The sequence below is a fragment of the Microtus pennsylvanicus genome, chromosome 7, assembly GCF_037038515.1.
Source record: "Microtus pennsylvanicus isolate mMicPen1 chromosome 7, mMicPen1.hap1, whole genome shotgun sequence".
Taxonomy (NCBI): domain Eukaryota; kingdom Metazoa; phylum Chordata; class Mammalia; order Rodentia; family Cricetidae; genus Microtus; species Microtus pennsylvanicus.
The window spans coordinates 22,772,008-22,786,297 of record NC_134585.1 but is presented as its reverse complement, the minus strand read 5'-3'; the positions used below and the strand labels follow the sequence as shown (position 1 = coordinate 22,786,297).

General features: G+C 40.6%; 1 protein-coding gene across 1 annotated transcript in view; it reads right to left on the bottom strand.

The window, feature by feature from the left end:
- Sgpl1 (sphingosine-1-phosphate lyase 1) overlaps positions 1-14,290 on the bottom strand; it is a 48,463-nt gene that overhangs the window by 16,679 nt on the left and 17,494 nt on the right. The window contains exons 3-5 of the mRNA XM_075980175.1: positions 9,500-9,665; positions 5,596-5,663; positions 2,260-2,407 (exon numbers count right to left, since the gene is read on the bottom strand). Of these exons, the coding sequence (XP_075836290.1) occupies positions 2,260-2,407; positions 5,596-5,663; positions 9,500-9,665 (382 nt within the window). The remainder of the gene's footprint in view (positions 1-2,259; positions 2,408-5,595; positions 5,664-9,499; positions 9,666-14,290) is intronic.

Below are 14,290 nucleotides of genomic sequence, written 5' to 3'. Positions count from 1 at the left end.
TCCCCACAAAGTTCCACTTGCTGTCCCAGAAAGGTTCTGTATTATACTAACAAATCTGTTGAGATGGGTCCTTCGGCTCTTTCTGCTATCACAAAACTGCACCCCATTAAAAGAGGTCCGTGAGAGGGGTGTTGCAGAAACACACTAACTAAAAAGTGCACGGAACTACTGGCCCTCCGAAGCCCAGTTCTCCAGTTCTAACAAGAGCAGCCATGCGTCTCCATCTACTTTCACTCTTCCTACAGGACACGGCTGTGTACCGCACGTGTCTTCAGGCCTGTGGTCACCACGCCGACGGACAGACAGGATGCAGTTTCACATCCTGCTCTTTAACTAAAAGAATATAGCTGGGTTACGACATAAGAAATGTAGGAAGCAAGGCAGCAACATGCCCTGAAAAACAGAAATCTACACAATGCAGGTCCCAGGGTTGCTAACTATTCCGCGTCATCACATCCTAGACCAGGTGCACTCAACCTTGTATACATTAAAATATGGCGCTGTCATCTACAAACATGTTGAGCCTCACACACAGCTATCTTGGGAAACATGTTTCCATGGGCTACAGGTTGGACACACTTGTACCAGACTATATTTAATTCTACACTACATAATATCAAGAAATCTACAGATATCCATTAGAAAATTTAAAGGCTGTTTGTCAAAGTACAATCGGAATTGAGTCCTAGGACAGAAAAATGGATATGAATAGAAAAACTAATTAAACAGAATCTGTTCCTAGTTCACAGTGCTTTTTTAGCGCTTATTTTTCTAGTTTGACAAATGTAACATGCTTTACAATTAGGGTGAGGAGCACACAGGAAGCTGCTATTCCATTTTTGCTACTTATTTATAATTTAAAATGTCAAACTAAAAAGCGTATTTGGAAGGAGATGTTGCCCAGTTGGTCAGTGCTTGACTGGCATGTACTGGGCTGTAAGTTCAGTGCTAGCACTGCATAAACCGGGCACAGTGACACATCCTGCAATCCAAGCTGACGGAAAGTGGTAACAAGAAAACCAAATATTCAAGGTCATCCTCAGGTATCTTAAGACCCTGTTTCAAAAACCAAAGGCTTACCTATAACAAACATGCATGTGTTTATGTTTACCAGCAACAGCAATACTTAGCACTTACTAAACAAGTATTCAATGACATATGCCCGGTAAGACATGTTTTCATATATGATTTCCTTTAATCTTTCTTTTAAGATTTTTTTTTTATTATACATACAGTATCTGCCTGCATGTATGTATGCCTGAATGCCAGAAGAGAGTGCCAGATCTGATTATAGATGGTTGAGAACCACGGTTGCTGGGAATTGAACTCAGGACCTCTGGAAGAAGAGTCATTGTTCTTACCCTCTAAGCCATCTCTCCAGCTCTCCTTTAATCTCTTAATCTGACTTTTAGGGAAGTAGAGGTTGTAGAAATAAATTGGAGCACACAAAAGGTAAATGTCTCTCCCAAGGTCATATTAAAGTTGAAAGTCCAGGCATTTGTGAACCTGAATGATTCTCCGGTTATGCTCTTGAAGATGGTATGTGTCAATGCATATAGAAGACCAATACATCTGTATAACTCAATAGGTGTAGACAAATATACACCCATACAAATCAACTGTACATCCATCCATCAACCACCTACCTATTTCTTTCTTTTTTTTCAATTAACTTTTATTTTATGTTTATAGGTGTTTTGCCTGCATGTATGTCTGTGTACCCATGTGCATGTCTCACGCCAGGGAAGCCAGAAGAGGTTATCTGGATCCCCTGGAACTAGAGTTACAGATAGTTGTAAGCCACCAGGTGGATGCTAGGAATTTCCCAGATCTCTGGAAAAGCAGCCAGTACTCTTAAGCACTAAACCTCTAGCCCCTACCTACGTATCTTTATCATCTGTGTTCATCTTTGTTCATTTTTTGAGACAGTATCTATTAAAGTCCTAGCTGACCTGATACTACAAGACCTGGACTGGTCTTGGGCTTGTAGCAATCCTCTTATCTCAGCCTCCTAAGTACTGGAATTATGGGAAGCACCACCACACCCAGCTTTGTGCTCATCTTTGGATGATGGAATTATAGTAATCTTCTGTGCCTTGAAACAGATACCACAATTTTGATATGAATTTCGATACCACAATATGCAATATGAAATCTGGTCTTTGAAATAGGGAATGGGTCCTCCAGTACATGTGATCCTTGATCTGCGTCAACATTAGCCAATGAGGGACAGAGGCAGCACCCTGGGCCAAGGCTTACCCATGGAACTGTACTCCTTGAGTTTCTCCAGAACCTCAGCCGCGCTCATGCCCTGAGCAGGCAGAGCTTTCACATACTCTCTGTCCACCTTCAGGAACGGCATGTGCTTGACAAGATCCTTCTTCGTCTTCCGCAACTGCTCTTCGATCTCCAAGGATAAAGAAAAAACAGTTAACAAGAGGTGAAAGAGTGAAGTATAGAGAGGCTACCTCTGAGATCCAGTCAATGGCTCAACACCAGACAATGCATAGGTGTACTAAATTAGAAGGGATTTATCTTTTTTTTTAAAGGAAAATGAACATTTTATCTCTTTAGCCAGCCAGTGTGTACAATGCCTCTTAGAAATTTAAGAAACCAGCTTTCCTTCTAAAAGTCAAAGATGTATTAAACGTCCACCTTTGCCAGCTGTGCTGACATCACTAACACTGCACTGCACTTGGTTTGAGCTGGCTTAAGCCAGCACTAGTCTGAGTGCGACATAAGGCCTTTGTTGCTGTGTTGTCAACAGCGATACTGCCATTGACAAAGGCTGTCATAAAACAGGCCAAGCTACAGCAAAAAGGGGTCCTAGCTGTTTTACAATTGACAAATAACTTTAACAGACATTTAAAAAGTATGGAGATCCACACAGCTCCCAAGGTGCCTGCACGGACTTAAGAACTGTCAGAATGATTATACCACGACTCCTTAATCTCTATGGGCAGCTTCACCCATCTGACCCAGAAATGCTAGGAGAAACTATGGTCCTTTCTGCCATGAAATTTATCAACTATGATTCTTTTCCATCCTCAAAGGAATACTTTCTGAGCCACTTCTTTTCATTTATTTACTCATTTGCTCAACAAATATCTGCTGAACTACTTCCTACTATAAGCTAGGGATACAGCCACTAAAATACTAAAATGAAAAAAAAAAACAGCCGGGAGGTAGTGGTACACGTCTTTGATCTCTGACTTCAAGTCCAGCCTGCTCTACAAAGTGAGTTTCAGGGCAACCAGAGCTGTTATACACAGACAGAAATCCTGTCTTGAAAAAATAAAACAAAACAAAAAACCAATACAAAGCCCTCATCTCTTGAAGCTTGCTTTTAGCAAGAGAGACAAAATTCTACTAACGGTGCCCAGGAGAAACAGCAAATTATGGACACAACATGGCTACTACTGTTGAGACTTGGATGGTAAATATGGAGGGAAAGGCTGTATGTTACAGTCAATATAGATGCTACAGTGCTGTAGCCTCAGCAATACAGTCAGTAAAGTCTAATGCCCAAGATCTCACACCAGTTTTCATTTTCTCAGCCCTGGCCACGGATGATTAAACTATGAAGGAAGTCACAGAAAAGCTGCTCCTTCAGAGCATGTCAGCACTGAGGGGCAGACCACTGGACACCGTTGAAGCATGCTTCGGACATAGAAGTGTTCTTTAAGTCATAAATAGAAGATCATGCTGTATGTACAGTGACAATACATGAGGAACAAATTATGAAAGCTGAGTGTCATGCATAGATCACTGTTTTAAGGAGGGAAAACAGAACCCCCCCCCAAAAAAAATTCCATTGGGAAGTATATTAAAAAGCACAGCAAGTTCTTCCCATCACCAATTCTTACATCCATTACATTATAAAATTTATTTTTATAAATTTATAAATTTTATACTTACACATAAAATTTACCTTCATATTTAAAATTTTAACAAAATTATAAAATGCAAATGTTATGCTTAATTGCTTTCTGTCTTTTCTACTAAAATGCAAGTTCCATAAAAGGAAAAACCTGCTGCTATTCAACTGGCAAAACAGTTAAAAAAAAAATGAATATTGAGAACGTGTACATGTGAATGCATATAATAACTTCCTGTGTCTAAGCCTCAGAATCTGAAAAATGAAGGTACCTACATGGCCTCTAAGGATCTTCAATTCTATAACTTTATAAGTCTAAGAATAAGTTCTGGAATCCTAGCATTTATTTATTTGTCTCAAAACTGTCGAGGGGCTAGGAATGGAGCTCAGCTGTAAAGTGCGGCCCAGCATCTAGCATGTCTGAGGTCCCATGTGTCATGGCTATCACCACTGCTGCCGCCATCACCACCGCCACCACCGCCACCATCACCGACAATGACGCCATCACCACAGCTACTACCAAACCTCAACAAACTGAACATTTTAGGGCAGCTCTGCAGTCAAGAGCCTGCCTTACACTGAGGACTCAAGCCCCCACCCTCCACTGCCACCATCAAAGAAAGAATGTTTCTTTGGGAACACAGCTCAGTGACAGACAGCTTGCCTTTTCTGTAGGCGGTACCTGATTTAATTCGTAACACTGCAAAAAAAAATCAGTCAATCGGTTAAATCAAATCATTCTAGTAACTGAAGGCTGGAGACATTCAAATCCCAAGGAATACTAATGGGGAGTCCTCCTCTCCCTTGTGACACAGCCTGTCACAGAAGCCTCCCGTCCCCAACTCCAGGAGACTCAAAGTCAGAAGTGTGGGAAAAACTGAAAATAAGTAAAGCTGGGGAAAGCCAGAGAGGTAGGAGACATGTCAGAGCAGGGCACTGGGACTCTGAAGACTCTCAGAACTTACAGGTCTTTACATCTTGCGAGGAGCCTGTCCGGCTTATCCTCCCTTGATAAAGAGTCCAGCCCTGAGGAGAAATCTTATCCCGCGTGAGTGATAGCAAAGAGGACAAAGTGAAGAGAGCGGGTCTACTGGAAAGAGGGGCAAAGGGCAAGAAAGCTGCTGTTATCTTTCGCACGTTTCCAACCCTGGAAATGGGGCATTATTGCCAGAGGCCTACCAGGTCCTGTGAATATAGTTTCCCTGGAACACAGGCAGGTTCATCCCTTACCTATCTTCTTTCTGGGAACCACAGACTCAAAAATGATTCCTGTGGTTCTTCACAGAAAGTCTGCCAACCTGTAATCTAATCCCCAGATGTGTATCCAAATTCAGTCCAGCCAAATATTGTTCTAAAGCACAGTAAGACTTCACTCAGTCGGGTTTTCTAATTTCAAGTTGTTCCTTACCAGACTCCTCATCTCTCTCTGGAGAAAGTGTTAAGGTGAGGATTCTCAAATGTGGCTTAAGCCAGATTCTCCTGCTGTGGGGCCATCCATACCACGCACTGGGAAGTGTTTAACAGCTGCCCAGCCTCCACTCATAGATGCTAGAAGCGTGCCATTAGAGTTGTCACCTAACCAGTTTCCATATACTGTCAAATGGCCCCTAAGTTTGGGGGGCAAAAATCACTCCTCTTTCTTGAGAATATTGATCTGGCAACAGAAAGAAGTGGTATGTACACCAAACAGGGAAAGATCGGCACAGACTATAACCTACCTTGCGTCCAATAATTGGCATCTTCCTTATTAGCCTAAATAATTTCTTTTTAAACCGTGACCATAAACCTACAAGAAACAAACAGGTCTATTAAGGCACATGAAATCCCACGGATATAACCTACTAGTCAGCAGACAGCAACTATTTAGCATTCAGTTGTCTTACAACTCCACTTCCGCCAGAGGGAAAGTGTCTATATTTATGTGCCCCTCCTCCACCCAGACCTCAACCTGCCCTTACATACACACTGTTTTCAGCATACACTTCTAGAGTTTGATGTATTTACCAGTAACCGTAAAGATAAGTTCCCATGTATTTCCTTTTTCCTGAAGAAATAGTATAGCCTACTACTGTACTAGACTTGTTTTCCTCCTTAGAAGTACTAAAGATCAGCATTTCCCCATTCGTTTCTGTCTGTGTGTGTGCAAGGAACGAGCACATGCGCTCGTGCTCAGCTATGTGCCGGCGGGCATGCACATGTGTATTCCATTAACGGAAAGTTCTGAAATCTATTTAATGTTCTCCTTACTGAAGGACACATTCTTAATTTTTGCTATTACAAACCAGGCTAAAAATAAGTAATCTTTTAAACATGCCATAGCGCACACAAAATGCTCTGTACAGATTCTTTTGTTATCCAGGAGCAACTAGGAGACCCTCACCCAGCTTTGATCCAAGGCATGAACTGAATTATGAATCTTTGATGCATTCCTAAGGAATCTGAGTAGGACAGCTCCTAACTTAGTGCCACCCATGCCTGTCTATGCCTTCAACTGGCACTCATCAAGGCCTGCCTGCATCTTTGCTTTACTGTGCTTGCTTTAGGTAGCACTGTCCTACTACTGTATCCCACCAACACTGTAAATCCTGGCAACAGAACCGCGGAGACCCAGACTATGATAAAGCAACAAGAGAGACTGAAGCCACTGATTTGTAAGCACTATTTTGTTTTCAGAATATTTTCTCCTAGATATACAACTGATGTGGGATTCCCCTCTATACACTATAAATATGTTTTATTGCCATTGGTTAATGAAGAAGATGCTTTTGACCAATGGCTTAACAGAATATAGCGAGGCTGGAAAAGATACAGAGAGAGAGCAGGCGGAGTAGACGGAGACGCCATGTAGCCAAAGGAGAAAGATGCTCGGGAACCTTACCAGTCAAACACAAGCCTCATGGTAAAATGTAAAATAATAAAAATGGGTTAATTTAAGATATAAGAGCTAGCTAGAAATACGCTTAAGCTATTGGCCAAACAGTATTATAATTAATATAGTTTCTATGTGATTATTTCGGATCTGGGCAGCCAGGACCAAACAAACAGCCTCCATCTACATACAAGTAAGCCTTTTTATGTGAATTAACTATATCCCTTTTCCTATATTAAAAATTCTTGTGGGGCATGGTGACACATGCTTTTAATCCTGGTACTTGGGTGGCGGAGCAGGTAGATCTCTGTGAATTTGAGGCCTGGTCTACAGAGCAAGTTCCAGAATACCCAGAGCTGTTAAATAAAGAGACCCTGTCTTGAAAAACAAAACAAATAAATAGACAAAAATTCTTCTGGACCAAGATGGTTCTGTTTCTGCTACAAGGTCAGCAAAATGCATGGCACAGCAAACTGACAACTGAAATATCTCATCACAGAAAACGGGTAATGAATACTAACTAGCTTACCTTAGCCAGGATATAATGCATACATACTTCAAAGCAGTATGTTGTACATAGTATTTACAGTTTAATAAATGTTTTAAAGAAGTAAATACCTAAAACTAATACTAATCATAACAAATAAGTAAAAATGTCAACAGCTCTAACTTTACTCTGGTTTTTATAAATATACAATCTTAAAATGAAATGTACCCAGAATGGTTATTTGAGGGGTCAGGGAAAATGGGAAATGGGGCTTTGAAATTTTCTGGGCTTAGAGACAGGGTTAATATAGCCCAGGTTGACCTCAAACTTCTAATCTTCTTGCCTTGGCTTTCCAAGGGCTGGGAGCTCAAAGCAGCATTACCACGCCTGGCTCAGGAACTGTTCGAAGTTCAATATAAACTAAAGAGAAAACTCTGGAGATAGAGAATGTACGATGTGAATTAAATGTAATTGTCACTAAACTTTGTACTTTGAAATGACCAAAGTGAGAGGCTGGAATACAGTTCAGTGGGAGAGAACGTGCCTGGCATGCACAAGGTCCAGCGCTGGATCCCAGCAAGCGCCTTACCAAGCTTAAAAAGGTACAGTAAGAACATGGTGCACAGACACATACGTAGGCAAACACCCACACACATAAAATATAAAATATTTTTAAAAAGCAACATAGATATATATGTACTATCACAGTAAAGAAAGAAAGAAAGAAAGAAAGAAAGAAAGAAAGAAAGAAAGAAAGAAAGAAAGAAAGAAAGAAAGCCAACAGGAGGACCACTGCAAGCTACAAGCAAGTCTGGTCTACAAAGTGAGCTTCTATCTCAAGCTGAAACAAAACAAGACAAGATAGATAAGATGGGGGAAGAGGCGGAGGGATGGAGGGAGGGAGGGAGGGAGGGAGGGAGGGAGGGAGGGAGGGAGGGAGGGAGGGAGGGGATAGCAAGCATAACTGAATAAATGAATACAATGGCTCCTTGCCACTGAATCAAACACTTCCTGAACAGACAACTAAGGCTACAGCCACACATAAACCATGAGCTGAAATGAAAGGCCAGTCTCATCAACAGTGTAGGGGAAAATCTAGCAATGATGAGGAATAGAAACTAAAGAATGCTTTAAAGCTGCAGTGAACTCTAATTTTAGACAGGACAGTCACGTCTCATTTTCACTTCAACTAAAAGGCTCTAAAGCAGGGGAACTTGCCTCTTGGCTCTCATGTTTTGCAACATTTATTTTGTTTTAACTGTAATGCTACTGATAAAAAGATTTAAAGAAACAAAACAACAATAACAACAACAACAAAAACAACCGACAAAGAACAGGAGAGGCTGGAGAGATGACTCAGTAGTTAAGAACACTGCTCTTTCAAAGGACACAGTTTCAATTCCCATCATCCACATGGCAGCTCCCAACTGACTGTCTGTCTCTAACTCCAGTTCCAGGGGATGTGACACCCTCACATTGATACACATACAGACAAAACACTGATGCACATAAAAATAATAAGAATAAAATCATTTTTAAAAAAGATAAAAGACAATCTGGTTTCTAATATTAGTAAGTGTGGGGAGAACCCAGAGAGCATTACAAAATACCCACTGCCAACATCCACTGTTTGGCTACAATTATTATCACACAACCTCCCAAGCACAAAAGCCTGTGGGAGAAAGTAACTCACAGGGTTATGGTCATAGTCACCTGAAGGTCTAGGTGGGGAAGAGATGGGTGTGCAGAAAAGGTGCTTCTGCCTTAGGAAGGTTGGGACATTTGCAAGCCAACCACTGAAAGACAGTTCATCCTCAGCAGCCCCATGTCCCTCTTAACAGAAGTTCAACTCCAAAGGAAGAAGAGCCCTATGCTACCATGCAGATATTCCTAGGACTCCCTGACAAACGGTAGCTCTGCAAGCACTGCTCCAAAGAAAGCAATACATTTTCACTCTGGGAATCTCAAACAATACACTATGTTCTAGGAAGAAATTGGTACTGAAAAATGTGTAAGCTATACTCTGAGACACTTGTGAATCTTTATAGTAACTAATAGCTAAGGGATTTTTATGTAAACTACAAATGAAAAAATTCACAAAACCAGAAATAGTAATAGTTATCCAGAAGTATTAACAGAATTCATAATTCATAAATAAGGGTCTATTTCCCATCTAAATAGATTTAACTAAGTCAAGAGACGCTTCCAACCCATCAACTGTGAGTGACATTCCGGCCCAGCTTGACACAAGAGGCAGTATACTTACTCTCTGGCTGGAAGATAAGCTCATACACCCAGACTATCAGCAGGGTACACAGGACACTCCACGCAATTAGCTGCCAGGGCTCATATTTGGTGCAATACCCATTCACATAATTCTTGGCTTTTGTGGAATATGCTTCCAAAATCTCCAAGTAAGGCTCAAAGTCCTTCTAGAAATGTAAAAGAAAAAAAAAAACCACAGAAACATTACTAAATGCAGAGAAAGAAAGTCTGTTCTTCAATTCCCATTTTTCAAGGGCAAAGCTGACACTCACGATGTGGCCGCACCTCAGCAATAATCTTATCTTCTGCGGCCCTCAAAGTTTCAACAACAACTGCTCCATCTAACAGTGCCACATGGACTTTGACACAATTTTTGACCTGCTTATTTTGTAAAATAAGAGGACTCATCTTGATCACGTTAAGAGTTAGGCATCACCTTTATCTCACTGCTGGTACTCTGGGACGGCTTCTCTCTGAGTGACATCCCAAGTCCTTCTTAACTTACAATTTTGACACAGGGTATGACTAAGTTTCCAGGCTAGTCCTGAACTCACTTTATAGGGAAAGCAGTTCTCAAACTTAAATCCTCTTGCCTCAACCTCCCAAGCAACTGGGATTACAGAATGGAGCCACCAAGTCTGGACAGATCTCACTCTTAAAATTCATCTCTGCCAGGCGGTGGTGGCGCACGCCTTTAATCCCAGCACTTGGGAGGCAGAGGCAGGCGGATCTCTGTGAGTTCGAGACCAGCCTGGTCTACAAGAGCTAGTTCCAAGACAGGCTCCAAAACCACAGAGAAACCCTGTCTCGAAAAAGGAAAAAAAAAAATCATCTCTAAATTTCTGTCAAGTATTAATTTTATGATAGGCTTATCACAACCAGCCTTGTAACAGTCTTCTCTTCCATTTCTTATCTCCCTGACTACAAGGTTAGGCCCCTTAGGATCTGTTCTTATACCTATTTACTAGAATATAGCGCCTTGCAAAACTTAGTTTGTTGGATTCTTTGTTATTCACTAACAGTTTCTTTGGTTTTTATTTGTGTGATTGGTTGGTTGGTTTTTAGAGACAGGGTTTCTCTGTGTAACAGTTCTGGCTGTCCTGAAAATTGCTTTGTAGACCAGGCTGGCCTTAAATTCACTGAGATCCGCCTACCTCTGCCTCCCTAGTGCTGGGATTAAAGGTGTGCGCCACCACTGCCCGGCTTACTATCTAATATTTTTAAAGCACTAAGCTAGTACCTTGCCCCCAGTGAAGAGGGATGTATTTACATTATAAATTTTATTTTCTGTGTATCAATGTGTTGCCTGCATGTATGTCTGTATATCACATGCATGTCTGGTGCTAGACGAAGTTAGAAGAAAACATGGGATACCCTGGAACTAGAATTAGGATGATAATAAATTACCACGTGGGGACTGGGAACTAAACCAGAGTCCTCTCTGCAAGAGCAAAAAGTGCTCGTAATCAAATCAGTTCTCTTGCCCCTACACTTTCGTATATATATTACATGCATCCATACACAAATGATGAAATTCTTCAGAAGGAAATGTATAGAAAGGGGCCAGTGTATGCTAAGAAAGCATCAAGGAAAGGCTACTTTACTAAAGGGAAGAATGATAAAGAGAAAATAATTTTGCTAATATATTCATTTTAAAATGGGGTCTTTCTATGGAGTCCTGGCTGTCCTGGAACTCACAATATAGACCAGGCTAACCTCTAACTATTACACCTTCTTCTGCCTTGAATGCTGGGATTAAAGGTATGTGCCACCATTACCAGCTTGAGAGAGATAAATTTTAAGTTAGTTAAAAAGGTAGAAGAAAATTCTACGGATGTTTAAAAACAATGGCATACAGGAAGAGTACTGCAGCTGAAAATGCATAAAAAGAACCCAGGTATAGCATACATTCTTACCACATGGTAAGAGTGAAGCTACACAGATCAGGGACCATGTCTGTCTTATCCACTGCTGAGTTCCACCATACAGCAAGCACACAATCTTAACTGAACACAGTTGTGGATAGTGGAGGTAAAAGGGATGCATCAAGCAGAGAAGTGAGGCAGGGAGAATATTAAAAATGGGTTTGGGGGGGCTGGAGAGATTGCTCAGTGGTTAAGAGCACTGACTGCTCTTCCAGAAGACCTGGGTACCCGACATCTGTAAGAAAACACCAATGCACATCAATTAAAAATAAATAAATTCTAAAAATGGGCTTGAAAACTAGCCATAAAAGCACGCCATGCCTATAATCCAGAATTTGGAAGGATGAGGCAGGCCAGGAAGATAATGAGTTTGAGTTCCAAGCTAGCCTAGTCTACATAGTGAAACCCTTTCTCAATAATTATGTAATAATAACAACAATAACAGTAATAGGCTTAGGGAAACTAGCATGAAAGATCAATTATAAATCGATAAGAAGTTTTGGTAAAGTAAGTAGATGGCATATACTAATGTTGTAAATCTTTATCAACTTTGAGCCAGAAACACCACTTTGGGGGCTTCTATAAACATCTTATTATGTTCACAGAGAGAAATGTTCAAGTGTGTTCCTTTTAATGCTTTTTGTTAACAACAAAAGAAAAATTCAAGAAATGTAAATGTCCACAGATAGAGAAATGGTTAAACTATAACACGTTACATATCCATGCTGAAACATTAAAAATAAAGATCTTTTTATAAAGAAAATTTATGAAAAATAGTATTAAGTAAAAAGGAAATAAATTAGGACTATAAAAAAGACATAAATTGTTGAACATGCAAGTGATTTTTTACTTTAAGATTATTTGTTGAAGATGACTCAGAGCAGGTATCAGCAACAAGCAGTTCAGTTGAGTGATTGCTGGAAAGGGGGAAATGAACTGGTTTGCCCTGACATAACTTATACTGGGAATGTTCTATCAATTTCTTATCAATTTGATAAGAAAAAAATACATATTTCTGCTTTATGGTTCCCATGTTCTGATTTTTTAAAAAAAAATGTGATTAGTCAGCCTCCTGCTCCAGCCACCACATTTCTACGCCTTCCTAGTCCCTCAAGGGACTCTACCTTCTGAAGCCATAACCCTAAACAAATGTTTCTCTCCTCGTCATTAAAAAAAAATGCAAAATTGGGGCAGTCTGTGTTTTGTTTTTATGACAAGAGCTCATATAACTCACTACATGGCCTAGGACAGCCTTGAACTAGCAGTAATCTTAATGATTCAGCCTCTACACGTTGGGGTTATAGATTTAAGTCACCATACCCAGCTAGCAATACAAATGTAAAAGATGTTTCTAAAGCTGTAGAAACTGGATTTAGTGGCCATCACAGTTAGCTTCAAATGTCAACCAGACAGGGCTTAGTCATGTAAGAAGGAAGTCTCTGATGAGGGACTGCTAGATCACACTGGCCTGTAGCATGTCTGTAAGGAACTGTGTGGACCGTTACTTGTGTGCACTTGGAGTGCACTGGGTTATGCTTCAGCCTGTCAGTAAACTGGCAAGCAACATTCCTGAGGTTTCTGCTTCAAGTTCAGGCCCCAAGTCCCACCAATGACAGACTGTGACCTGGAAGTGATGCCAAATAAATCCTTTCCTACAAAGCCTCTGGTCAGTGTTTGAGCACAGCAACAGAAGGATACTAGAACAAAAACTTTTGGCTATGAGAAATTATGGAGTGAGAAAAGTATAAATAATTCCAAATTTTCAAACTCCAGTTTGAGAGATTAGTTAAGTGGTTTACCACTTACCTATGGTAAGACTAGAAGAAAAGGAAAGCTAAAGAAGTAGATGTTTTAAAAAAAAGATGGTACTGGCTTGAGTTTTCTTCCTCTTGGCTATCTATTATTGTTAAGAATACAAGATCTCACAAATAGATCGGGTACTTAACAAATCTTTCTTGAACTGACAATGACTAAACGCTTACATTCCTTCAAGCTAGTGTTACCAGGAGGTAGAAACCTTTGGAAGTTATGAAATCATGGAGGAGCTGCCATGATTACAAGAGACAGACCCCAGAGAGTGAACTTGCTCCTTCTAAGTGAGGTCACAGCAAACAGACAATGTCTAGAAACCCTCATATGAACTCTCTTCTGAGTGCCACCTTCTAGAAGTGGACCCTCAACTTATGTTGCCTTGAACTTAAGACTTTCAGCCTCCAGAACTGTCAAAAAAAATGAGTTTTTGTTGTTTATAAGCCACTGTTTAAGGTATTATGTTACAGCATCCCAAATGGACTAAAACAATACCTTTAGTAATTGGACTAATAAAAGGCAATTAACATTAGGCAGGTTTTAGGTTCCCTGAGGGCTATCCATGGAAACAGCTCTACAACAGGTGACCATTCCCCAGAGTCCGCTGTTGCTATCAACAATTTCAATCCTACAAAGCAATGGCAATTACAGCATAAAAAATGGGAAAGAACAGAGGAGTCTGTCACCAAAGGGATGCCATGATTTCTACCAGGAGACTAGGGTCAAAGCTGTGATTAAACCACATAGTTAAACAGTGTGTTATGACCTGGGTGGTGGTGGTGCACACCTTTAATCCTAGCACTTGGGAGGCAGAGGCAGGAGGATCTCTGTGAGTTTGAGGCCAGCCTGCTCTACAGAGTGAGTTCCAGGACAGGCTCCAAAGTTAATGAGAAACCTTGACTCAAAAGACCAAAACAAAACAAAACCTGTGTTATGAGTAGGGGGTACTAATTCCTAGTTCACATAGAAAGTACATGTTGTCAGTGTCAAAAGATAAAATAAAATATTGATTCTTCATTGCAATGAATGAAAAATAACAACATTAAAGACAAAGCAAA